Source organism: Hippocampus bargibanti, linkage group LG10, assembly GCF_051943395.1.
Source record: "Hippocampus bargibanti isolate YZ-2025 linkage group LG10, ASM5194339v1, whole genome shotgun sequence".
Classification (NCBI taxonomy): Eukaryota; Metazoa; Chordata; class Actinopteri; order Syngnathiformes; family Syngnathidae; genus Hippocampus; species Hippocampus bargibanti.
This window is the reverse complement of record NC_142743.1, coordinates 24,762,589-24,787,902: the sequence shown is the minus strand read 5'-3', so window position 1 is coordinate 24,787,902 and position 25,314 is coordinate 24,762,589. Positions and strand designations below refer to the sequence as shown.

The window sequence follows — 25,314 nt, the reverse complement described above, 5'->3', positions numbered from 1 at the left end:
AAATTAAACGTTAACTTGTCCTTTTCAATCATGTTTGAGTCATCCCCCCAATGCTGAAGGCGTCTGATGACGTCAGTCACTGTCCGACCGCATTCATTTGACCAGTAAGAGATTCTAATGTCACTTAATTTATAATAATAGTTATACATTTCATTTCTAAGCGCCTTTCAAAACTCAAGGTCACTTTACAGTCACAGGATCCGTTTTTTTTCTGTGGGTGAGCAGTGGCATCCAAATGCGCCAGCGTTTACTCGATTAGATAGAACGTTAGCTAGCTAGCTAATAGATGGCTAGTTTATAGATATCTTATAGATAGCGAATATGTGGCTAGCTAGGTAGCCAGCCTATTTATCATTTATTCTTTATAATTGAAATGAGTTTTGAGAAATTGACGTAGTCCTGGATTTCCTCTCGACGCTTGTTCGAGTCCAACTTTATGATTTGATCAGTGTGTGTGTGTGTGGGGTGTTTGATGACGTCAGCAACCACAAGGTTGGAAAGAGGAAGTCGATGTCTTGCACTTGTCACAATGTTGCCTTCCAATTACTTCAATTCATTTGGAGTTAATCGCTGGTGGCACGATGACAAAATGGCTCCGTCGCAGGTTGCCGCTGCTCGTCCTCGTCCTCGTCCTCTCCTCTTGGCGGTTCTTCTCGCCCACTTTGAGTGGGACGTCGGCTCGGGGCCCTTGGCGGCGGCTGCTGCCGGTCGTCGCCTCCCCTCGCTCTTCCAAAACGCCGCTGCCGCCCGAGGCGTCACCCCGCAGGCGAGGTCCTCAGCCGACTTGCCGCCGGTGCGCCGAGCCTCCGGGCTGCGGCTGGAGGACATCTTCATCGCGGTCAAGACCACCGGAAGGTTCCACGGGACGCGCCTGGCCCTCCTTTTGCAAACGTGGATCTCCACCACCAAGAAGCACGTGAGTGGCTCTTCAATTTCACGTGGAGCAAATGGCGCTACTCGACCCGATTGTCACATTCTGTACTCGGCGACTTTATTGAAAAAAAAGTCATTAAAAATTACAAAAAGGAAAGACTGAAGAAAATGATATGATCCTACCATTAATTCATTTACATAATTCTGTTTGTCTTTGACTCATTCACTGCCAGACGATGTACAAAAGTGTGTCCACTCGCGTGCCAGGGTTTTTGTCATTTTTACTCCAATTTCAGGACCCACAGAATATTGACTTTTAGGACAACTTCAACATGCTATAATAATAAGAATAAATACATTTCATTTATTGGATTGGATTTTGCCTTTATTAGTCTCGCAGTGGAGAAATTTACATTTCACTTTTACATTTACATTTATAAGCGCCTTTCAAAACTCTCAATGTCACTTTACAGTCACAGTACAAGTTTTTCTGTGGGTGAGCAGCGGCAGCCACACGCGCTAGACTCTTCTTTCATAAACAAAAGAGTTCATTCCTAAATGATTTGGGTCTGGAGTTATAGAAGCTTGAAATGAAATGAAAGGAAATACACAGAATTTATTATTTAAAAAAATATGTACAGTAAAGTCTCGTTATATCGATATTCAAGGGAGTGGGAAAAAATATCGATATAACCGGGACTATCGATATATCCGACCCTGTTTGCATGTAATTTTCTCCGTGCGTGCATAGAAATAGTATCGATATAACCGGGACTATCGATATATCCGATATCGATATAACCAGACTTTACTGTATTTATATTTTAACTCATTCACTGCCAGACCATGTGCTAAAATGTGTCTACTCCAGTGCCAGGTTTTTTGTCATTGTCACTTGAATTCCAGGACCCGCAAAATACGTATTGTGTTTTAGGATGACATAAACATTCAATACATTGTTAGAAACTCTCTTCTTTCATCAGAAAAAAAAGTTATGTGTCTGGAGTAATCTGAACTTGAAATGGGGGCGGCTGTCCAAAATACAATGCAATACATCCATATTGGTTGAACAACAGCTGAAGCTGGAACAAAGCGCTAACGTGGGAAATTCTGCCCCGTTGTGGAAGGGACAAAACACAAAGTGTTGTCTGGGCTGACAGGAAGCGTGGCCTCTCAACCAAGTGCAGAACAGGAAGTGAAGAAGCAGATTAGGCAAGTCAACACGCCGCTCGCTTGCTGCGCCATCACTTTTGGCAGCGTCTAAAATATTCAAATCTTGTTATCTAGCTATTTAGCTAGCTATTGTATCTATTAGCTATATAGCTAGCTAGCTATTAGCTATCTATTCACTAGGTATGAGCTATCTATTCACGAGCTATTAGGTATCTATTCACTAGCTAATAGCTATCTACTCACGAGCAAATAACTATTCGCTAGCTATTAGCGATCTAGTCACGAGGTATTAGCTATCTATTCGCCAGGTATTAGCTATCTATTCGCTAGCGAACAAGCTTTCTATCCATTTGAGTTACTTCCGGGTTGCGTGTGGCTGCTGCTGCTCACCCACGGAAAAAAAACTTATCCTGTGATTGTAAGGTGTCCTTGAGAGTTTTGAAAGGCGCTTAGCAAATTCATTATTATTATTATGACATGGCAACCGACTTTGTGTCTTTTTCCTTTTGCAGACGTTCATTTTTAGCGACGTGGACGATGACAACTTGAAGGCCGAAGGTACGAGAGCGAGCTAGAAAAAGTCGCTTCTGTCATAAATTACAATATGACGCTTGGGGGATTTATGATCCCCCCCCCCCACCACTATCCCCATCCCAACCAACAAAACCGAGATACAATACGATACACAATAAACAAATAAATAAATGCATGAATAAATCCAAATATAAACACATAAAGCCAGAAACATAAATACATATATAGAAATTAAACAAACAAATTAGTAAATATACACACATGAATAGAAAATAAAGTAATACGTGAATAACAAATAAATAAACAAACAAACACATAAATAAAGAAATGCAAATATACCCACACAAACCCAGAAACACAAATAAATAAAGAAACACATGAACACATAAATAGAAATTAAACAAATTAGTAAATATACACATAAACACATGAATAGAAAATGAACTAATACCTTAATAACAAATAAATAAACATGTACATGACTAAACAAACAAATAAATATACACAATTAATAATACATTTAATTGATAACGCCTTTCAAAACTCTCTACAGTCAAAGGATATTTTGATGGCTTACAAGTTTTGAAATCAGGCAACTATTTTGTTATTTTTTTTCAATAATTGTCTTGGAAGTGAGTAAAGCAGGCCACGAAGGCACATTTGCAAGTCATCAAATACTTTTTAGGACATCTGAAATTTGAATGCACTAAAAAAAATCAAATATCAAAGGGTAGAATTCATATCTAACTCCATTAAAAAAATAATAATAAAAAAAAAACAGAGTAATGTACATTTTTTTGTGACGTAAAAGTACACGGAAATAGCTGCTGGATTTACGACCCTCGGTGACATGATGATGATTTCCTGGGAGTCCGAAATCTGACATAAATCCTGGAATATTGAATAAAAAGTATTTAGCGAACATCTTTTTCCTAAATATTTATGGGTCACAAAGCCAACATTGATTGACATGAACGTTAGGCTACAAGGTGGTGATGACCAGCTGCCCTTCGGACCACAGTCAGCAGGCTCTGGCGTGCAAGATGGCCGCCGAGTACAACGGCTTCCTGGCATCCGGCATGAGGTGAGACGGGACCCGGATTGTCCCGCCGCAGATTCCGAAGATTCTTTCTACATGAAATCCGGCGCTTTGGCTACAATTTCACTCATCTTTCACGAGAGATTTCGTCGTGGGCAAGCTGCGCCGCGATGGGTGTGCTCACTTTGGGAAATGTCACGCAGCTCGTTCAACGTGGCAATCTGCCTCCGGGCCCCTCAGGTGGTTTTGTCACGTGGACGACGACAACTATGTGAACGGCGAGGCCCTCGTCGCCACGCTGGCCGCCTTCCCTCAAGACGGCGATATCTACGTGGGCAAGGCCAGCCTTTACAAACCAATCACGGCGCACGAGCTAGTGGAGGCTAACCAAACGGTAACACCGCTCACCTTCTATTTATATGCTCGCTTGAATCGCAAATATAATCAATTGTATTTCCAAGCACCTTTCAAAACTCTCAAGGTGGTAGAACAGCGGCAGCCGCATGCGCCGGCGTTCATTCAACCCGGAAGTAACTGAAATAGATAGCCAGCTAGCTAATATATAGCTAATAAAGGGCACATTGACTTTTGTGATGAGGACAGTGTGAGTGAGGGTATTCTCGCCGAGAAAGCACGGCAACTTCACTCGGATATCATCAAGAGGCAACTACATCAATGACCATCACAAAGGTCAATCAAACAACTTTATTATTTTATATATTTTGTGTAGTTTTAAGGCTTCCTTAGTAGAAAATGATGTTTTATGGGGACCTGGAAACGGATGATTCCCATTTTTAATGTTTGGAAGACACACTTTCTGGGAAGCAATTGAGTTTGTAAGCTGAGCTATGACTGTACTACTAAGGAGCCTGCATTATTGATGGACACATTTGCGTGTCGGTGTGTGTTTGTGCAGAGGGAAGTGAAGTTCTGGTTTGCCACCGGAGGAGCTGGATTCTGTTTGAGTCGGCGTCTGGCCCGCAAGATGTCCCCCTGGGCCCGGTATTTGCGGACTCTTGCGGGGCGTCTGGCTTCTGGTGGAAGCGCCCTTCAATAAAAGCCGCCCGTGTCCGCCTGTGCCGTTGCGCCTATTTAGCGGCTCTCGCTTTCAGGAGACTTCGGCCAAGATCCGTCTGCCCGACGATTGCACGGTGGGCTTCATCGTGGAGAAGCGCGTGGGCGTCTCCATGGTCCACTGCCCCTTGTTCCACTCGCACTTGGAGAACCTCATGCTGCTTCACCGCGCCACCATCCGACAACAGGTATGCGGTCCTGGCTGGCTATCTATTTGCTGGCTATTAGTGTCAGGAAAAACGTTCACTTTCATTTGAATGATTGATGAATGTTGACGTGTTTGCTATTGCTTGCTCTGTTTGAACAAATCTGATCGTCAAGGCGACCGTGTGGACGATCAAACTGACGATAGGGTATAAAAATGTGCCAACCAATAGGGTTGCTTTATGCTTGTAATGTTAATGCTGAAACTAATGTAAACGAACAAATGTCAATAAAAAGGTACAGTCCGCGAGGGGCAGTTGGGAATCAACTCGCAATGGGAAGCTGTTATGTTTTGGCTTGCGGCCGATGACCCCGTACGTACCGAAAATTTGCTGAATCAATCCATGTTGAGACCGCGATCTGGCTAGCTGTTAACTAGCTAGCGGCAAGCTAGCTAGCTAACTTTCTATCTATTTGAGTTAAAACTTATCTTGTGACTGTAAAGTGACCTTGAGAGTTTTGATAGGCTGGCTACCTAGCTAGCTATCAAAAAGTGTAGAATCGGTCCTTCCTGGTCTTTTTACATTATGTTGCTCATTTGAGCTACCTAGCTGGCTATCTAGCTAGCGATCTAGCTGGCTACCTAGCTAGCGATCTAGCTGGCTACCTAGCTAGCTACATATTTGCTATCTATAAGGTAGCTAGCTCGCTATTAGTTATCTATTAGCTGGCTGTAACTGACTTTAAAGTGACCATGAGAGTTTTGAAAGGCGCTTAGAAATGAAATGTATTATTATGATTATTATTATTATTATTATTATTATTATTATTATTATTATTATTATTATTATTATTAGTCCCCTCTAGTTGAGCCATGTGAAACTGCACCAATTCACAAACAAACATGGGCATGCTCGCACACTACGCAATACTACTACTACTACTAGGAGATTATTGATTCATTGTGTGTTTGTGTGTGTGTGTCAGGTGACTCTGAGTTACGGCCTGCTTGAGCACAAGATGAACAATGTGGAGTTAAAAGGAAGCTTCTCCGAAGAAGAAGATCCATCCAGGTCAATCAATCAATCAATCAATCAATCAATCAATCAATCAGTCGGTCAGTCATTGATTAAAAATGACATTAAAAATGGTATCCTCACTTGGCAATCAGGTTCAAGACCCTCCACTGCTTGTTGCATCCGTTAACCAGTTGGTGTCCCTGTACCACCTGCAAGGCAAACCAGGACTTCAGAACCTCCAGTTCAGTCTGACCACTGTTCAGACCTGGAAAGGGTCAAATGTCAACACCACTTTTATTCAGCAGAAGGACATTGTGTATTATTATTATTATTATTATTATTATTATTATTATTATTATTATTATTATGTGAACCTCGTAAGGAAAAAGCGGCTCGCAAGGTTTTCCCGCCTGTCGGCAATAGGGCGTGATCGACAGCAACCACGAGCCAATCACAAAGCAGCCAGGCGCGTCATCGCCAGTGCCATTCGGAGAAAAAGGCCGAAAGGGGGAAAATCTACAAGTGACTTCCTGAAGCATTTTGCCGCAAAATCCATCCACTCTTCAAAGATCGATCAACTCCACTTGAACAGTTTTATTTAACCCACGGATGTGAAATAATTGCACTGAGCTTAGATTTATAACATTAATTTGCAAATTGGATTTGAATATGACGATGTGTGAACTCATCTTGTAGCGCCAGAAGGAGCCACAAGAGGGCAGTAGCGCCGCACGTCACGCCAACTTATGGAAAGGAAGCGGAAGAGGACATTTCAAAAGTAATTTGGGGGTAATATTTAACGGTCATATGAGTTGGGACGCTTATTTTCGGTCCAAAACAGGATTTTGTGGTCAATGGAAATAATTCGATAATATTGACAATTTAAAAACATCAACCGCACGGCGGTGATGTGTTTTTTTTGTTTGTTCGCACTGTTCAGTCATGTCAGCCATTACACCGAGCGGTCCAACATTTTGACATTGGAGCAAGAAGATTCATAACATTTGAAACTGCACCGTCCTTCAAACAAAAAAAAAAAACAAATGTCTGTAGTGTGATTTGGTCACTTTTGTTTTCGTTGAGCTCACCTGTTGGGGTAACTTGGGCCTTTGTCACCAAATCAAGTCAGAGCAAATCAGGTAAGCTGTGATGTTTGCTTTTCAACGGATTGCCCTCAATTTACAAAATTGAAAGTCTGCAAGTCAAAGGAACATACATGTTAAGTTTCATAAATCAGGAGATTTCCATACTCGCAACTGTAAAATAATGTGAGCGTTACAAAAGTGTCAATTAGAAGTAAACAAAACACCAAAATACTTTTCATTGTTTGTTTTATACATTCAATTTGTATAAAATGTGTTTTGATTTTTTACATTTTCTTTTGTTTCAGCTTACAAATGAACTGTCTGTATTTGTGTCAATAGTTCTTCTTTATTATGTTGCACAGTTTTGTTGTGTTTCGCAATATCATTTTTTTTTTCCCAGAGTGGCTGACCGAAATATCCACGGAACATATTGATCAAAATGCAAATGATACTCCACGATTGCTTGCTTTTATTAGAGAATATTCAGTTTGCCAACCCGGCTCAAATTGACATTAATAGCTTTTTTTTTTCGCTGCAACCGATGCGGTGATGTGTCGTTCGCGAACGAACCGGCGTTTAGAGCCGCTTCGACTGGAGCTGGATTCGGTGAAAGTCGCACGTGATTGGTCAAAAATCCGTGTTAGAAGACGCACACGCGCGCACACACAAATATGCACACCTATACACACAGGTACACACTCACATGCACACGCACACACACATGTAAATACACACGCACACAAAAACACACACATGTACCCACACACACACAAATATGCACACCTATACCCACACGTACACACTCACATGCACGTATACACACACACACACACGCGTCCATAAAGACACGCCGTATTGTCAGGTCGAGGAGAGAGCGCACTTGCCTCCCTGTTGTTTCCATGACGACCACAACCAGAGCCGGCTTGAGCAAGCCCCTCCCCTCCCCCACAGGACCACCAACCCCATCGCCTCCTTTCAACTCCCCATCTTGATGATTCTTGCACTTCTTCTTTTCATCTTTGGAAATGACATCATGGGTCATGGAGGTCACTCTTTTCTCTCCACCAATCGGCGCGCTGCACTCTGACAAGCTCCGCCCCTTAACCCGCTACCTCGGCAAAGGAGAATGTAACTCCGCTTGCGGGTTTATTGCTTCTCACAGCCCCCGCAAACCTTTCGTGTCGGTCAGTGCGGGGCAACGTTTGGACGGCCCCCCCACCGGCCCGCCGTGATTGGTTGATTCATGGCTTTGCCTGCCGCTAATCGGAAAATGACAGCGGGGGCGCAAGTGTTGCCGAGCGATGATTGATGGGCGGCTCGCCTTGTTGTGGCCCAGAAGTATGCGCTCCCCTCTCACAACAATGCCGCCCCACCTCATGTTTTTTTTTCTCTCCAAGCGCAAAAAAATAAGACAAACGTCACATGCAACGTGGAATCAACCTTAACTCATTCACTGCCACGGCCAAATTTATTCGGGAATCCAAAATATGACGTAGAGCGCCATTCCCGAATTTGTTTGGGTTGTTATGCTTGGGTGCCGATAAAGCGCTGGCCAGACCTCTGGCAATGTATTTTACTTCCACAAGGGGGAAGCATTTCCCTTTTTTCCATTTGAGCGCTTTATTCGAGCGCTATATAAACCAATATGGATGAGTTGCATTGTATTTCGGACAGTCGCCCTCATTTCAAGCTCATATAACTCCCGACCCATATCGTTTAGGAATTCACTCTTTTAGTCTGATGAAAGAAGAGAGTCTAAGCTTTCTTACGCTGCATTGAATGTTTCTAATAGTCCTAAAACTCAATACAGGTAACATCCGACTTACGACCGAGTTCCGTTCCGACCAAATGGTCGTAAGTCGAAATGGTTGTAAGTCGAAAATGTTGAATAGAGATTCGGAGGCTAAATGATTCGCAAACTCCTCCCAACATTACCGGAGGCCATGCCCGGCGCTTTATCGACACCCAAGCAAGAAAAAAGAAAACCCGAATAATTTTGAGAATGGCGCGCTACGTCGTATTTTCAATTTCTGAATACATTCGGGAATGGCAGTGAATGAGTTACCGTATTTATTCGAGTATAACCCGTACACGTGTATAACGCGCACCCTTAATTTTCAATTAAAAATCGGTAACCAATTTAGTTTCACTTTTTCTCGGCTCGGTAACAGTATATGAATTAAAATATGAAGGAAATTGAATGTAAACGCTGGATATTGGTAATTGTGCAAAATGCTTCACCCGGTTTCAGTGTGGGCGAGGAAAGGAAGCGTAGCTAAAGAAATGCTAATCAACAATAAAAAAAAGGAATAGGCGTGATCCGGGTCTTTCCGAGAATTGAAACTGAAGGGCGAGAATAGCCACGGAAATGCTGCCCCCTCCTGGAAGGGATCAAACATTAAATATAGAGGCCTTGTTTATAACGCGCACCCAAACTTTGAGTTCTTTTTTAGGTAGAAAATTTTGCGCGTTATACTCGAGTAAATCCGGTCATTTTTTTCATGTATTTTTATACACGCCTGGAACGAAGAAAAATAGAAAACTAAAAACAAGACTTTTTTTTTTTCTTGATCCAATGCCGAAATGTCTGCTTATCACTGATGTACAAGTTGGGCAATCGGCTTTTAGCCGTCATTCACGACCAGTCTCCATCCTTAAGCCCCTCCCACTCCATCCTCATCCCCTCCCTTTCCCTTCCAGCAACACGCCGCCTCTCTCGTATCTCTCCTTCCACCTCTGCCGGAACGCACCGAAGCTCGTCGTCCGTTGTGACTCCTACGCCGGCCGCCCAAGCGCACGACGACCAGCCAAGCCCACCGCTACGCCACCTTCCTCCGGACCAGGTCAAACCACATTCGCTCACGTTTGCATTTTTGTCACTTTTGGGTGGTCCGCTTCTTTCGAGTTGGCGGCGGTGGAGGGTCGGGGGGGTCTGCATGAGTATGCGTGCGTGATGAAGACGCGTGCCGAGAATGGGGGAAAAAAAAGATACACGTGCACACGTTGCCCATATTGCGGAATCGGTTGCATCCACGCGTGTGCATCCGTTTTGATTGACAGATGAAGGGGGAGGGAGCGGGCCCGCTTCCCCTTCAACCGACTTGATTGATTCCCTCTTCCTCACACTGCAGGTCACGTGACCGGCAACACGCCGTCAGCTGCATGTCGGATGACGGAGGAAGGTTGGTTTTTTTTTGGGGGGGGGATGAGGAGGCGCGTGGTTGTCATATTAGTCCGCTTCAACTTGGTTGAACATCCGGGGGGAAATGACTCAAGTCCTAATTGAACCCAAATGGGAGTCCTCAGGGTAGAATCTTGAGTACATCTTTTTTTGTATGTTTGTTTTTATTTATTCTTTTTTTCTGATTTCTCAAAAGAGGTACTATTTAAATTATATAGCGATAGATCTTTTATTTAAAAAAAAAAAAAAGATTCAGGATCATCTTAATTGGCCAAGTATGAGGAACACACAAGGAATTTGTCTCCGGTAAAACACGCTGCGCTATTATCATCAAACGTTGAGTGAACGCTGGCACCTGTGGCTGCCCCTGCACACCGGCAGAAAAAATATCCTGTGACTGTAAAGCGTCCTTGAGAATTTTGAAAGGCGCTTCTAAATGAATTGTATTATTATTATAAAAAATTGCAAAGCGGCACTATACAGTCCCATTTGGGTTACTGTTTCGAGAGTTGATGGCGACGGGGCAAGAAGCTGTTTAAATGTCTGCTGGATTTGGTCGCGCCTGCCTAAGGGGAGTCGCTGGAAAAAGTGGTGGGCAGGGTGTGGAAGGTCCAGTCGCCCTTCTTTGGATTTTTGCAGTGTGCAAGTCCTCGAGAGTGGCTCGGGCGGTGCCAATGATTTTTTTTTTCCCACCGTCCTAACTGTCCGTCGGATTTGGGCCATTTCTAAACCATTATTTGTACATGATCAAAACCTTACGAGCAACGCTTTGACCTTTGAGCAAATCATTTCTACTTTTACTATGATTTTTTTTCTCCTCAAATTGCATTCGACCTTCCGCCAAATATGCCATGACTCGCAAAGCGTGAAGAAATACGCCGCGCCGCACAAAATTGTGTCTTTGTGCCTTTTGTGTTGTCGCCGGTTTCCCGCTTCTGAGTTTCAAAACCATCTGCATTTTGTGTGTTGTTGTGGCTTCAGAACTGCACACAGACACACACCATGTCGCGTGTGTGCGTGTGTGTGTGTGTGTTCGTGCGAGTGGACGAACACAAAACGGAGTTCGAGACGAACATTGTTACTGTTCTCCAGTTGTGTTTTATTTTTCCTCTCTCGGATGATTCGGGCAACTTTTTGCGATGAATAATTCCTCTTGTAGACAAAAGCAAACGAGCGCAGAGAAGTTTTTTTTCCATCGAGATGCCTTTGTCTTTTGTGTTGAAATCCCCACGTGGGTTTGATAATCCAACATTCCGACCGTCTTTTGCCTTGCCGCCATGTTTCCTGAAGTCCACTTCAGGACAACGTTCCTCGGTTTCCTCGTCTTCCTCCCGACTTCCTCGTTTTCCCTTCAACTGTCTTTGATTTCCTCTCTCGTGTTGCCCTCAACTTTCTGGTGTTCTTGGCTTTGTTTTCGGCCTTTCTTGGTACCATCTCGACTTGCTCGGTCTCCTCTCGTTTTGTCTCCACTTCCTGGAGAACCCTCTCCAATTCCTTGTTGACTTCCTTGTGTTCCACACAGGTTCCTTCTTGTATTTTTAGCTGGATTTATCCATCCATTTTCTACCGCCTTATCCTGGGTCAGGTGGCAGCAGGCAAGTCCAGACTTCTTCTTCCCCAGCCACTTCTTCCCGTGGATCCCAAGGCATTCCCAGGCCACTTGAGAGACGTGATCTCTCTAGTCATTCCCGGGGATGTCATGCCCGAAGCACTTCGCCGGGGAGGCATCCTAATCAGATTCCCGAGCCACCTCATCTGACATTTCGTTACTATTATTTGATGTATGTATTTTATTTTGGTATTTCGCTTGATTTGCTTGCATTCCGGATTCCGTCTGGCAACCCGTTCAGGGTGTCCCCTGCCTGGGTCCAACACCCCCTTTAAAGCAGGTTGCATAACGCCGTTCATGGTCACGTTGTAGTCTTTTGAGCTCTTTTCCACCTTAGCCCTTTGGTATCCGTGGGCCAATTTATCCAACGGAAAATGGTAACGTGGTACAGCCGCAGCCCAAAATATTAGGGCGGTGTCCACAATTCTCATCGTATTGATCGTCCGACTGTAGGTGATGCAATCTCGGGAGCGTCGCGTTCGCCAGTTGGGCTTGGAAAAATGAATTTCTGTTTAATTTTAGAGTCATCCGCGAAGGCACGGAGCGATTTCAATCAATGGCCTCAATTCAATATTGGAGTTTAGCTCCAAAGACAAGCCGGGGTCACCTCATTCCTAAAAAAAAACATAGTTGGCAATTTCGCTAGCGATCTGTCTTCGAATTCCCGTGCAATCGTCCTGAACAAATGTTCAAACTTTCAGTTGGACTCCCGAAAGCGACGAGTCTTGTTATGTCATTGTTCCATGCGTGCGTTGACACATTCAGGGAAACAAATGCTCCATTTTCTTTTTGTCATCATTTTAGTTGTTTGCCGCCAACAAAGCACTCTCTTGTCACGTACTTGAAAGGGCACGTCCGTCATCCCCAAAATAGTCGCGTCGACGTCCTCCAGGAGCCGACGCGCTTGAAGTTTTGACCCGGGGAGATGACGGGGCCCCAATATCAGCTCAACTTCTTCAATTGAATGACATCGATACTAGTGCAGCGTGTTCTACCGGAAACAAATTCCTTGTGTGCTCTACATACTTGGCAATAAAGATGATTCTGATTCTGATTCTGATTCTGATCGTTAAAAAAAGCCGAAAAATCACAAGCACAAAAGAAGCAATTGGCGGCCACTTTTGCGATTTGAGGCTGTTGTGTGTGTGAGACTGCAAAAATGGCGCGCCATGTGTGTCAGTACCCCACCCCAACTTTTTTGGTGATCAAATATGATTAAAATAGTCACGTCTTGCTTCATGTTTGAAAAAGTTGCTTTGCTTATGCAAATGTTAATTTTGTGGTCTAAGCTTTAGTTTTTGTGGTCTAAGCTTTAGTGGACCACACATATGGGGAACATTTTTATGGCAAAGTTTTGTTTTTTCTGACATGCGTCACATTTTGGATGGAGCTCCATGTAGCTTTTTCTTGTCGGAGATCTTTTAACGGGATCGGCTCGACATTTTTATGGGAAATTGACATTTTCACGACCGGCCTTGCCATTTGGTACCGAGTCGCATGGAAAGAATAAAGTACTTCCGTGTTCTATATTATAGCATTTTAAAGATGTTTTATTTTGATAAATGAGTGAATTCTCGGTTATATCCGTGCACCCAAAACGTTTCAAGCGTATGTGTCTGGGTTTTTAATTTTTTTTTTCCCGGTGTGCTTTCTCCCACAAAATAGCCACCAAAATTTCTCCTAAAGTCGATGAAATTGAAAAGTCACGTGCGAGACAGCCAGTCGCCGCAAAGTGGTAAAATAACGGAGTCTTTAATCGTTTAGTGTAGGCGTGGCGTGAGACGGCTGAAAAAGTTTTACTGAACGCAAAAAAAAAAACACCCCAAAAATACAAGACAAAAGATGAAAAGAAGTAAGACAAAAAAAAACAAGACAAAAAAACAAGAAAAAAAACCACAAAACACCAAATAAAAATTCAATCAACTGTGGAAGGTTAGAGCCGAGGCCATTGATGATTTGCGCAAAATGCCCCCCCGCCCCCACCCCAATCCCACCATTCAATTTCTGCATTATAATCTCCGGGCGGGATTGTGCTCGGAGCACAGCAGATGGCTGAGCAGAATCCAGACAGACGTCCGCTTTTCCACCGTGGTTCGCTTTAAATGGCGTCTCAATAATTCAGGCGCTTGCGTGGGAGTGTTTTTCTTCCTGCATTTGGGATGAAGACACCACAAGTTTTCGCTCAAGTTTCCTGGCCTCCTTGCGCCCCATTTTCTCCATGAAGCGCCATTTTGATGATCGCATCTGGCTCGCACATAATACAAAATACATCTTCTCGGTTTTTCGCTGTTCATTTCCTGTTTGAAAGTGCAATTTTGATTGGATGATACTGACCTACGGTGGCCGTTGATGTTCAATGAGCAATATTGATTGGATGGTAGCCGTCGATGTCGAAACAGCTAACGGCCCTTTTTAAAGAAGTAAAAAAGCTGATTAGTATTGTACACTTCAGGTCGAATGGACCGAACGATTCGCCTTTGAAGAGAAAATGTTGTGCCGCGATTCCAGCAGAAAGCAAGCGTGGAAGCTAATGAGCTGTGAGCAGGCTATCTAGCTGTACCTTCTCGTACGGACCTGGCAAGTTGACTTTCATTCCCATCGTTTGGCTGCATTTTTGCCAATCGTGAGGAACGGAGAAAGCATTCATGCTAAGTTTTTTTAAATAATACATTGTGACGTTTTGTTGAAAAGTGGCTGCGCGCGCGTGCGTGCGTGCGTGTGTTTATGACTCTTACTGGAAAACTTTTCTAAATATTTGACTTTTATGGCTCTCTTAGTGAAAAAGGTTCTTATCTTTGTAATCAACTCAATCCGCCGCCCAAACTGTAGCTGCTCGGCACTCTTCAACAAGTCAAGGCCACCCCGCATCACTGTCATTTTCGTCTTTGACTTCATTTCATTTTCCGCGCCATTAAAAATGGGACGCAGGCGCTGTAGGCCTGATTTGCCCACCTTTTTTTCCCCCTTTAGCTTTAAATCACAGCAGGTTGACGGCAGAGGAAAGCTGATGGATGTCAGCACAGATGGAAAAATGAACTTAGCCGCAAGGAAAGCCCGCTTGGCCGCGTACACACACACACACACACGTTTTTGCCATATGGTGGGGACGTGTGTGCGAGGGATTTACACACACACACACACACACACACACACTGGCTGGATGGCTGGCGGACTCAGCCAAGCGGGGTTCTGGCTGAGTCGAGGTTCTGGTAATTGACGGCATCCACCCTTGCATGAAGTTCTGCTCGGGCTCCGATGGCATCTCACAAAGCCCCTCCCGTCGGAAGGGAGTGATGTCGAGAGGCGGGGGGGCAACTATCAGAAGGCCACATTTTAATGAGCGTTGGAATCGATCCAGAGCAAGACGTGTGATACTTTGCTTCCAAACGACGCTTGGGGCGTCAAACGAGGCTTTCAAGTGTTTCGTCGGCATTCGAATCGCTGTTGGCTTTGACCAGAAGGTTCGGGTTTCGAATGAAGTCTTTTCAAGAAGCGCTCACCATCGACGCGCTAATTGCGGCCGCGGCGTTGCTCTGAAATCGCGTTAACTGAAAGAGATCGGAGAAATCTCGCTAGCCGCTACCGGCCGAGTTAAGCGAGGCTAAGTCGGCTCACGCAGAGGCAGCTGGCGGGGGTGCCTCCGCGTAGAAAGTCAATTCTGACAAAGTTGAGGTTGGGACTCGCTGTTAGCTTTAGCATCTGCGCTTTTGCATGAAGGGCCTTTGAAGCCCGTCGCGATTGCTCGACTGGGAGATGAAAGCCGAATTAATGCGTTTTAAGTGGTCTTAAGCTCTTGCAAGCGTGCTGGTGCGTACGCGGCGTGTTAGCCTAGAAGCGATAGCGACTAATTGGACGCGGATTACTCGCGCCTGGGAACGCGGGCTCCAAGGGCACCGAGGGAGAGCGGCATGCCACCGATATTACGGTGTCCAAAAATAATAACAATAAGGACCTGTTGAATTTTAAGATGGCAATGAAACCTCCTACCAAGCAAACGACCCAGCGACCAAAGCCACCTACAGTCAAGACAACCGACCAAAATGAGCGTACCTGAATGCACCACTCGACTCCGCTCCGCTTCTTCCATGTCCGTCACTTCCCGCTGTCGCGTCTCATTTTGAGCGACAAGATCGCTGTTGTTGAATAAAGTTTTTATTAAAAAAGCAGACGCGTTAGCCTGAGATCTCCGCTAACGGGATGTTATCTTTGCGTAGCCTGTCCATTGTGAGCAGATATTGATTACATTGATTAAAAAAGGGAAATCTTTGGGTTTTCGGACAGGTTTCTGCAACCGAATGCGGTCAAAAACCGACGTTTGTGTTTCCAGTGTGAGGTAGGAGTGGAGGGTGTTCCCTTCCCGAGCCGAGCCGAGCCGGGCCGAGCCGGGCCGGTGTTCTATCTGCCACGTCAGCAAACGGCTGTTTGATTATTCACCTTTGCTCACGACTCTGGTGTCCAAGTGTCGTTTTCTTTTATAAGGAGGAAGTTGTTGTTTTTTTGTGTTTGTGTTTCGTCTGTATTGGACTTCCTTGTCCTTTCCTTGAGTGACAAGCGAGCAATCTTTTCAATCTCTTGATGTTTGCCTTGCGCAAGGCTTTTAGTGTTTTTTTGCTGCAGGCTTGTCTTGGTTGTTTGTCCTCGTTTGTTGTCGTTTGTCCTCGTCTTGCATTTTGGTTTTTTTTTTCCTCGTGATTTCAGCTTTTTTGTCAACGATGTGCGTTTTAGGGATTGAATTGTCTCCCGGACTCTTCCTTAACATAACACCGCCGAACTTGCTCGCGATCATACACAACAATCTTCTTTACGCAGAACCACTGAAAGGGTTTCCACCCCCCCCCCCAATCCCGAGCGACGGAAAATGCTCAAGCGCCCGTGAAACCAACGCACTGGCCTACCCTAGCGACCGTCCCCCCCCATCTCCGCCCCTACCAACTTGGACCTGCTGCGACTAAACAAACCCCATTTGTTAGCCTAGCCTTCCTCTTGAAGGAGCCATCAAGAGGTCTGCCAGAGGCTCGTTTACACCGCGCAGCGCTTCCATTTGTTCCATGTTTGACTTCAATGCTTCACACCAGTGAATAATACCCACCATGTTTTTGTTGTTACTTTTTTCCCTCTGCGCTATTAATAATAATAATACATTTCATTTCTAAGCGCCTTTCAAAACTCTCAAGGACACTTTACAGTCACAGATTTGTTTGTGTGGGTGAGCAGCGGCAGCCATTTGCGCCAGCGCTCACTGATCTTGAGGTGAGTCCGCCTCGTTTGTTTCGTCTGCACTTGCCAACTTCTCCTCTTTGGAATCTTTTTCTTTCTCCACACTACATTTTTTTCTCATCTTGCCTGTGAGCGGTGTGTAGTTATTGTGTCTTGTTTGGCTTTGATTTCCTGCAGCCTGGCACTCTCACTCACTCACTCACTCACTCACTCACTCACTCACTCACTCACTCACTCACTCACTCACTCACTCACTCACTCACTCACTCACACACACATTGTGTGTCTTCCCCCATCAATATTTCCTGATGTTTGGCCACCGTGGTAGGTCCGAAGTCACCGCAGGGGTGCCGGCGAATTCTTGCTGTTACAAGTCACCCCGGAGACCCCCAGAGCCAACGCGCAAGCAAGCAAGCAAGCAATCTTACCATCTCGTCCGCACACAATTAAACTTTTATTGATGAAGGCCATTTCACACTCTAAGGCCATCCTTTACGTACAGCAATTAGTGTGTGTTTGTATGACTAGTCTTGTGAGGACCGCTAACATTTGATACCATACGTAGTGAGGACATTTTTGGACAAGTGAGGACTTTTTGGACGGTCCTCACAAGTTTGTCACTCTAAAGGCTTCTCGAGGGTCTATCTATGCATCTGTTCAAGTTTCAGAGAGGTCCTCACAAATTCACCCAAATTGTTTTTTTTGTGTGTGTATTTTCATTTCACTTGGATACACACACTTTCTACTCACAGTGTGCGTCTATGTGTGTGTGTGTGTGTGTGTGTGTGTGTGTGGTTAACGAGAGGAAAAAGTTCATACCACAAAAAGCAAAGCGATGTTTGAACCAAATTCACTACAGCGATGAGGACTTGAATGAATGTACCCATTCAGAGTCCTCACTCCTGCTGTTATTTCAGTTTCAAGTCCACTTTTTATTGCTTTGTTTTTAAAGAAGTTGAAGTGGGAAATGGGCTGACATTTAGCGTTCAAATGGAACACGAGTTCTTCTCTAAACTTAGCAGCAATGGTGGTGTCATTCCTTAGTTGTAACGATTGAAACAAGAATGTGTGTGTGTGTGTGTGTGTGAAAGTTGCAGGAATCAGCAGATTGCAAATGCGACGTTTGTACATCAGCGCATATCGTGTACGTTTGCGCGTTGTTTATGTACTAGCGGAATACGTTTGTTATTAATTGTTTTACTCCAGACAGACACAGCTTGTCCGAAAACTGTACGGTTGTATGAAGAGAAAGCCACTTTTCCTTTCGTTTGGTTTTGGATGGATTTTGAAGGCTGTCAATCACAAGGTGGCGAGGCCAGCGTCTTTCTTTCTTTCTTTCTTTCTTTCTTTCTTTCTTTCTTTCTTTCTTTCTTTCTTTCTTTCTTTCTTTCTTTCTTTCTTTCTTTCTTTCTTTCTTTCTTTCTTTCTTTCTTTCTTTCTTTCTTTCTTTCTTTCTTTCTTTCTTTCTTTCTTTCTTTCTTTCTGGCACTTTGTGACACGTCTTTTGTGGATTTGTTTTGAATGGGGATTGGTTGTGACCGCTTCTTGTTGCTGGTGCTTGGGTGACGATTTGGCCTCAGTTTGTTTGCTGATGTGGTCCGAGGCGGACTGGAAGTGGCTTGTAGCCATCCATTTTGACACTGTTTGTTTGCTGTGTTGGCGCTCTCACTTTGTGTTTACATCGGTGTCGCGCATGCTAATATGCTAATTGTCGATATTAACCACCGTGTTATTGAGTGTGGGGGTCTATTTGTCCGTGTGCGTGTGTGTGAGTCACATGCTGGCAACCAAAGTGCGAAAAGAGGAAGTTATCACCCTCTCTCTCTCTCTCTCTCTCTCTCTCTCTCTCTCTCTCTCTCTCTCTCTCTCTCTCTCTCTCTCTCTCTCTCTCTCTCTCTCTCCCTCTTTGTTTCTCTCTCTCTCTCTCTGTCTCTCTCTGTCTCACCCCCCCGCACACCGAGTGTTGGCATTAAAGACTGGTGGCGTGTTTGACGCGTGACAGGAAGTTGAATTTTAAAGCTTTGCTGACCTGCTGGTGTTTGTGGGCGGGCGCTCGGAGGTGTCTCGCCCACTCGTATCCGAACCCCTTTCGCGTCAGTGTTGTTGTTGTTTTTGGGGCGCTCCACGCCTGCCGCCCACCCCATCCGCCGCCCTACCGACACCCCCTGCCGGCGCTGGGTTAGTGTGCCAACATGCTTGGCCGGTGAACATTTTGTGGAGACAGGAAAGATGCGGGGAGGTGGCTTTGAAGAAGAAGAAGAAGAAGAAGAAGAAGAAGAACCAAGCCCACAACGATTGTTTCCATTGGGGGGGGCGGCATAATATTGCTCTGAAAAAATGCATTTGTTACGAATGATATCTCCATCAGACACACTCATACTGTAATTTTGTAGACAAACCAAGGGGGAAAAGCTCAAACCTTCACAAAAACAGGACACCGCACACATACTCGAAACAATACATACGGTCACAATTAAATGATAAAAATACAAAAATCCGTCAAGTGGAGCGCTAAAAAAAAAAAGTACAAATGGCTACTTCGTCAGCCGCGGCATCCGATGCCCTGACGAAGTCGCGCCAGCACCGTTTCGGACCTTTCCAATCTCAGCGCCACTTGTCAATTACAGTCACGGGCGGCTAAAGCTAACAATGTGTATTTGTCACCATCACATTGATCGCGCACAGCTTAGCCGTGCCGGAATGTCAAGTCCAATTAGAAGAGGCGGGCGTGGAGTCACGACACAGTCCCCACCGTCTCCCCCTCCCCCCGCATCACCCGAGACAGAGAGAGAGAGTTTACATAGCGAGCTAGATAGTGTTTGGGTGATTATTCACGAAGCAGGAATCAAAAGTAAAATCATAAAGATTCTTCAATCTTTGGAACGGCCCAAAATGTAACAGCCCACCCCAGAGGGGGAATACCGCCGCTTGGGAGAGCTTTTATAAAGTTGGACAGGATGTGACGTCATGACAGGAAGTCCGAGAAAGTCAAAGTTTAAATAGATACAAAATGGCCGCCGCGGACGTCTGTCAAAAAGCCACGTGACTTTGAATGACGGCGACAAAGATGTTTTTGTACTCTTCGTGTTAACAAAGGATGAAAAAGAAAAGTTGAAAAGAACGGCGGAGAAGGTGGACTCGGGGGACAAGTGAGCCACGTTGGACGCCGCTGGCTTTGCAAAACAAAAACAAAAAGCCTTTGCGTACGGAAACAACAACGCCTCTTATTTGGCGGCGGCGTGCGGCCAAGCCGTCATCTCAGGTGGACGCCGTTTGACAAAAGCGCTTCATTGGACCGAAAGGGATTGGACTGCTGGCACTTTGCCAGGCGCCGTCGCATCTTTGCGCCGACGCCTTGCTTGACTGCCATTTTACCTCTGGTTTTGTTGCCTTCCGAAAAATGACAATCGGCCATTGTTGTTTTGTTTAAAGCGTCGCGACAATTTCGGATCGGGGACGTGGAAACTGAAAACAAAAGTAAACAAAACGAGAAAACCCCTTTGGGTAGGTACACTTAAAATGTGACTGTAAACGTGAAAGAAAGGGGCGGGACGGGACGGGACGCAGGGTTAATGCCCATGCGTCGTATAGATCAAACATAAGAAAGTCAAAGGAACAAAAAGAAAAACCAAATTGAAAGTCATCTATACAGTGATACTTTGGCTTACAAACTTAATTGCTTCCCAGAAAGTGCGTGTAAGGCGAAAAACATTTATTTCCCATAAGAAAGCATTAAATTGAGAAGAATCCGTTCCCAGGTCCCCATAAAACATCATTTTCTACTACGTAAGCCTTAAAACTAAACCTTATTTTGTGTATAATAAATGTGGTGTGGTATTGGAACGTAGCCTTCTTCTTGAGGACTGATTCCTTGTAAGCTTTGGCAGCTTTGACACTCTGACGAAGGCCTAAGTAGACGCCCAAACATGTCAGCTATTTGAACAGCTACAATACACTGTCTGTTTTTTTTATCTGTTTAAAAAAAAAATGGCAGCTTTATCATCAGAAGTGGCTGCCTCACCATGACGAATGACACTCTGAATCCCTGTACGACGCTTCAAGTTCTCGAACCATCCGCGACTTCCATCCGAAACTATGGTTTTATTTTGACCCCGTGGACCAGAGCTATTTCCATGTTTTCGTTTTGTTTTTGGCTTTCCGCCGCCCCCGGCGTGTTTTTGTGGTCAGTAAGCTGACATTTCCACACCGCGGTGGTCCTTCCTTCCTTCCTTCCTTCCTTTTATTCCTTTTCTTCCTCCGCTCTTTGTCCCACAAACGCTGGCGGCCACCTTAACCTTTACGTCAAGGATCTCAATGCAGATGGTCTCAAGAGAAAAAAAGGGCCAAAAGAAGAAGAAGAAGAAAAAGAGCCAAAAGCACACGGTGTCGCCCGTGTCGCCGCTGACATTCTGCCGAGTGGGAGAGAAACTATTTGCGGGGTTTTTTTATATTTTTTTTTTTGCCGGTGGGAAAATGTTTGCACGGATCGCGAGGTTAGCGCCAGAAGACACACGCGATGACGGCAAGCTTGGACAAAATCCACATGAGAGCGTTTTCACATGCGTTAATAATAAAAAAAGGCTTATAATAATCATCAAAATATGATTATAGGAACATTACTATCATTATTAACAATACTACTACTACTACTAGGCTAATAAATAATAATAATAATATGCTGATTATTATTGCCCATTTCCCCATTGTGGGACTATTGAAGCTTTCTGATTCTAATAATAATCATTATTTGTTTTTTTACTTCAGGGTTGAGTGAACGCTGGCGCGTGTGGCTGCCGCTGCTCACCTGCAGAAAAAAATATCCTGTGACTGCAAAGAGTCCTTGAGAGTTTTGAAAGTAAATTAAATGACGATGCTTATTATTGATTAGATTTTGATCTTGCGGCTGTCATGAAACTTTGCATGCTAGCGAAGGTCTGCTCTTGCGTGGCTTTCTCAGCCTTTCCCGTGTCAAAGTTTTTCCCTGACATTTTTAACTGCTAACTAGCTAGCTATCTATCTAGCTAGCTATCTAACTTATCCAGTGACTTTGAGAGTTCGGAAATGCACTTATAAAGGAAATGTATGATTGTTATTTTTATTAGCTTTGTAGCTATTTGCTTTACTTCTGGGTTGAGTGAACATTCCAGGAAAGCGGCCATTTTGCTGCTCTTGCTTGACTGAAAATGAGTGGGAAGAAAATAGCACGATCATGTGATGTTTATCCCATGAGGCCAGCTCGTGAAACGCTAGCAAGAAGCTATTTGTCATTGTTCTGCACTGTTTTTTGTAATCCGAATCATTTTCCGCCAGAATTTGCTCTCGTTATGGCAAACCGTAGCTGTTAGCGTTAGCGATTGAACGCGTAATTTTCAGACCCAAGGTTTTTTTTCCCTTGAGGTTTCATCATCACGAGCAATGAATGGAGGACTTTAGCTGCAATGGATGTTAGCACTCGTTAGCTTCTTCCCTTCTCGAATAAATCAACAAATGGTTCGATTGAACGCTCGGAATCTGTCAAGCTCTGCTCTCTGCCGTTTTGTGTTAGTTAGCCGCGCTAATGCTCACGGCGGGGGAGGGGCTACTCCTCCGTCCCGCGGCGAGAGAGCTAGCGAGCAGAGGCATTAGCCGTGCTAATCTCATTAAAAGCGGACCCGTGAGTGAATCCTGCGGGAGTGTGCCAGAGACGGACGGATGAGCCCTTTTATTATTCAAAAGCTTCGGGGATGCGGCGGACGCACTGAAAAGAAGAAGAAGAAGAAGAAGAAGAAGAAGAAGAAGACGGAGAGACAGATGCTGGCGGAAACCACGGGAATCACTCGGCTTTTCTGGAAAAACAAGTGAAAACCCACAATCAAAAGGTTTCTTCAGCCGTCATCTGTACTTCTTGTCGGACGTTCGTCAAGCTTCGTCAGAAAACTAAAATTTGCTGATAGTTTTGGCCCTATATATATATATATATATATATATATATATATATATATATATATATATATATATATATATATATATATATATATGTATCTCCCCCTACTGTCCAGACATGGCGGTGCCGGACTCTGCTATGATAGGTCCCTGCTCTCAGGTTGGGGGGAGCAGAGGACTACTCCCTGCGGCTCCACTGGTTGTTCCTATTGTCCTGACTAACGACTGGCCTGATTGCCCCATTTGCTCTGGTATCACCACATCAGACCTGATGAGGTGATACCAGAGTGAGTGTCCTGCCGACACCTTCAAAGAAGTAGAGATGACGGGTTGAAGAAAGCTTTTCATCAACCGAAATTAAAAATTGCCAAACGAAATTTCCAAACCGGACGAAGATTTTGAAATCGGAATTACGCAAAAGCAGTTTGATTATTCTGATTATTATTTATTTCTTGAAACAGTTATTTCAGACACTTCATATAACGAGAAATCCCAAACGATGACCAACCCGGTGCGGAAAATTGTTTAGCAGGAAGCCAACGTGGCTCCAAGCTAGCCTGAAAAGCCAAAGCGCGCACACAAATCGGGCTTCTTGTCGTCTTCTTCGGTCCTTCTTTGAGTTCCTCGCGTGCGTTCAATTCCCGATTCACGTTTTCTTTTCGTTATCCTCCAAGAAATCTCTTTTGTGCTGGACGCTTCGCTTCGCTTCCTGTCTGTCTTCTTCTTGTTTTTGTCTTTTTGAGCGCGTCTGTCTGTGACGGTCCCGAGGGCGCCTTCCTTATCTTCGCCACGTCCTCAAGTGACGCCGCCTTCAAAGACCAGAATTGCCTTTGTGGCCTTTTTCTCGACGTCTGCCGGCATTTGGCAGGCTCGCTTGGAGACCCAATCCAGACATTTCAAGGAACAGCGACTGAAGACGTCTCTTCGCTAACGCTTCACCAAACACAACGCCGCGTATTACGTCAAGGAAAATGGCCCCAATAGTGCCGATTTATAGTTTAGAGATCCCACCAAATACAAAACAAAGGAAGTGAATTGAGATAAGAGCGCGTTGGTTGGAATCTCTCTCTCTCTCTCTGTGTACATCTACAGTGATACCTCGGCTAACGAATGCTTTAGCTAACCAACTTTTCGCCTTACGAATGTTAATTTCGCGAGAATATAAACTTGCCGTCCAAAGTATTTTTCCGGAAACACACGGAGCGCCACAATGAGCGATGTGTCATTCGTGAACGAGCCGGTTCTTGGAGCTCCGAATAAGGAGCTGGAAATGGCAACCAACTTTTTTTTTTGTCCTCTATTCCCCGCCCCCAGTCTTCGGTTAAAGCCGCACGTGATTGGTCAAGAACACACACGCAGCGGGGGGAGGGGTTACAGAATCACAGTGCTGCACATGAACAGGAAAGGCAGACGACAGAGCTTGAAACAAAAACAAAAAAACAAAAGTGAAAAGGTGAGAACATGGATAGAAAACACGTTTCAACTTTATTGATAGTTGAAAGGCAGAGTGTATACTGCAAGGTTAAAATTGTTAAAGTTGTTATTGCGCCCAATTAATTGGCTCCACCTGATGACGAGGCTCAACTTTCCGTGGAACCAAAAAATAGGGTGAGGTTTGGCCTTTGAAATGCGGCTTTGAAGCCACCGTTTGGGCTCCGAGGACGATTTCGATCTTGGGCCACGCTTTCAAATCACTTGAATGAGCGCATTCCATCCGAGGGCCTGCTTGAAATCAAGGTCTTAATGGACTAATGTCTTTTGGCTTTGACGGACTGGCTTCAAAATAAGAGTGGACAGTCCCAGGTCATGTTTCAAACAACCTTTTCCACTTGAAACTTGATTGATTGAAAACTCAGAGGAGGCTCGGAAATGCACATGCTCCCTCTTACGGGCACCAGTTAGGAGGCAAACAATCAAGAATTTGCAAGCTTTTTGCAATGTCTTTTTTTCAAGTTCCAAACTAATTTTGAGCCTTGAGTGAAGCCAACGTTGGCTGTTTTTTTGAAGACCGAGGCTTGCAAATCCCTAAATGGCTCCGTGCCTCTTGGTGTTGTCAAGGTCCATCATTGCTAATGTCACTCCGGATGCTCCTCATCCGCTCGCCATCCAAAAAAAAGACCCCCCCCCCCCCAAGCCATTTGCATTCCGTCACTGATTGGCTGTCGTCTACCGCTGACTGGACGTGACCTGTTTGTGGAAATTTGGTTCTTGGCTATTTGTCTGTGTAAGCTCTCAGTCGTACAGGAGTGGTCCATCCATCGATGAGAAGGTTTCTTCAGCCGTCATCTGTACAAATTTGAAGGTTTCGGAAGGTTTCTTGGCTATTTGTTGCACATCACAAAAAAAAAAAAGCTTCGAGCATTAATTAGATAATGGCGTCATTTTTATTTTATTTTTTGCTCTTCTGTCTTCCATATTTAGTTTAATTTAGTTTTTTGGGGTCT

The 25,314-nt window shown here is 44.6% G+C and overlaps 2 protein-coding genes across 2 annotated transcripts in view; both read left to right on the top strand.

Annotated features, from left to right (window-relative positions):
- Window positions 1–339: 339 nt before the first annotated feature.
- Window positions 340–6,219, top strand: LOC148893096 (beta-1,3-N-acetylglucosaminyltransferase manic fringe-like). The gene is given in 9 exon segments (XM_089005885.1): window positions 340–641; window positions 644–916; window positions 2,559–2,604; window positions 3,562–3,664; window positions 3,860–4,013; window positions 4,536–4,621; window positions 4,716–4,881; window positions 5,825–5,910; window positions 6,009–6,219. Coding segments are annotated over 9 exon segments (1,074 nt in total). The 5' UTR covers window positions 340–581; the 3' UTR covers window positions 6,109–6,219.
- A 241-nt stretch (window positions 6,220–6,460) lies between these two features.
- Window positions 6,461–25,314, top strand: part of LOC148893095 (protein phosphatase 1 regulatory subunit 29-like) — a 33,325-nt gene continuing 14,471 nt past the window's right edge. The window contains exons 1-2 of the mRNA XM_089005880.1: window positions 6,461–6,995; window positions 9,642–9,784. The gene's annotated coding sequence lies outside the window, so the exon portion shown is untranslated. The remainder of the gene's footprint in view (window positions 6,996–9,641; window positions 9,785–25,314) is intronic.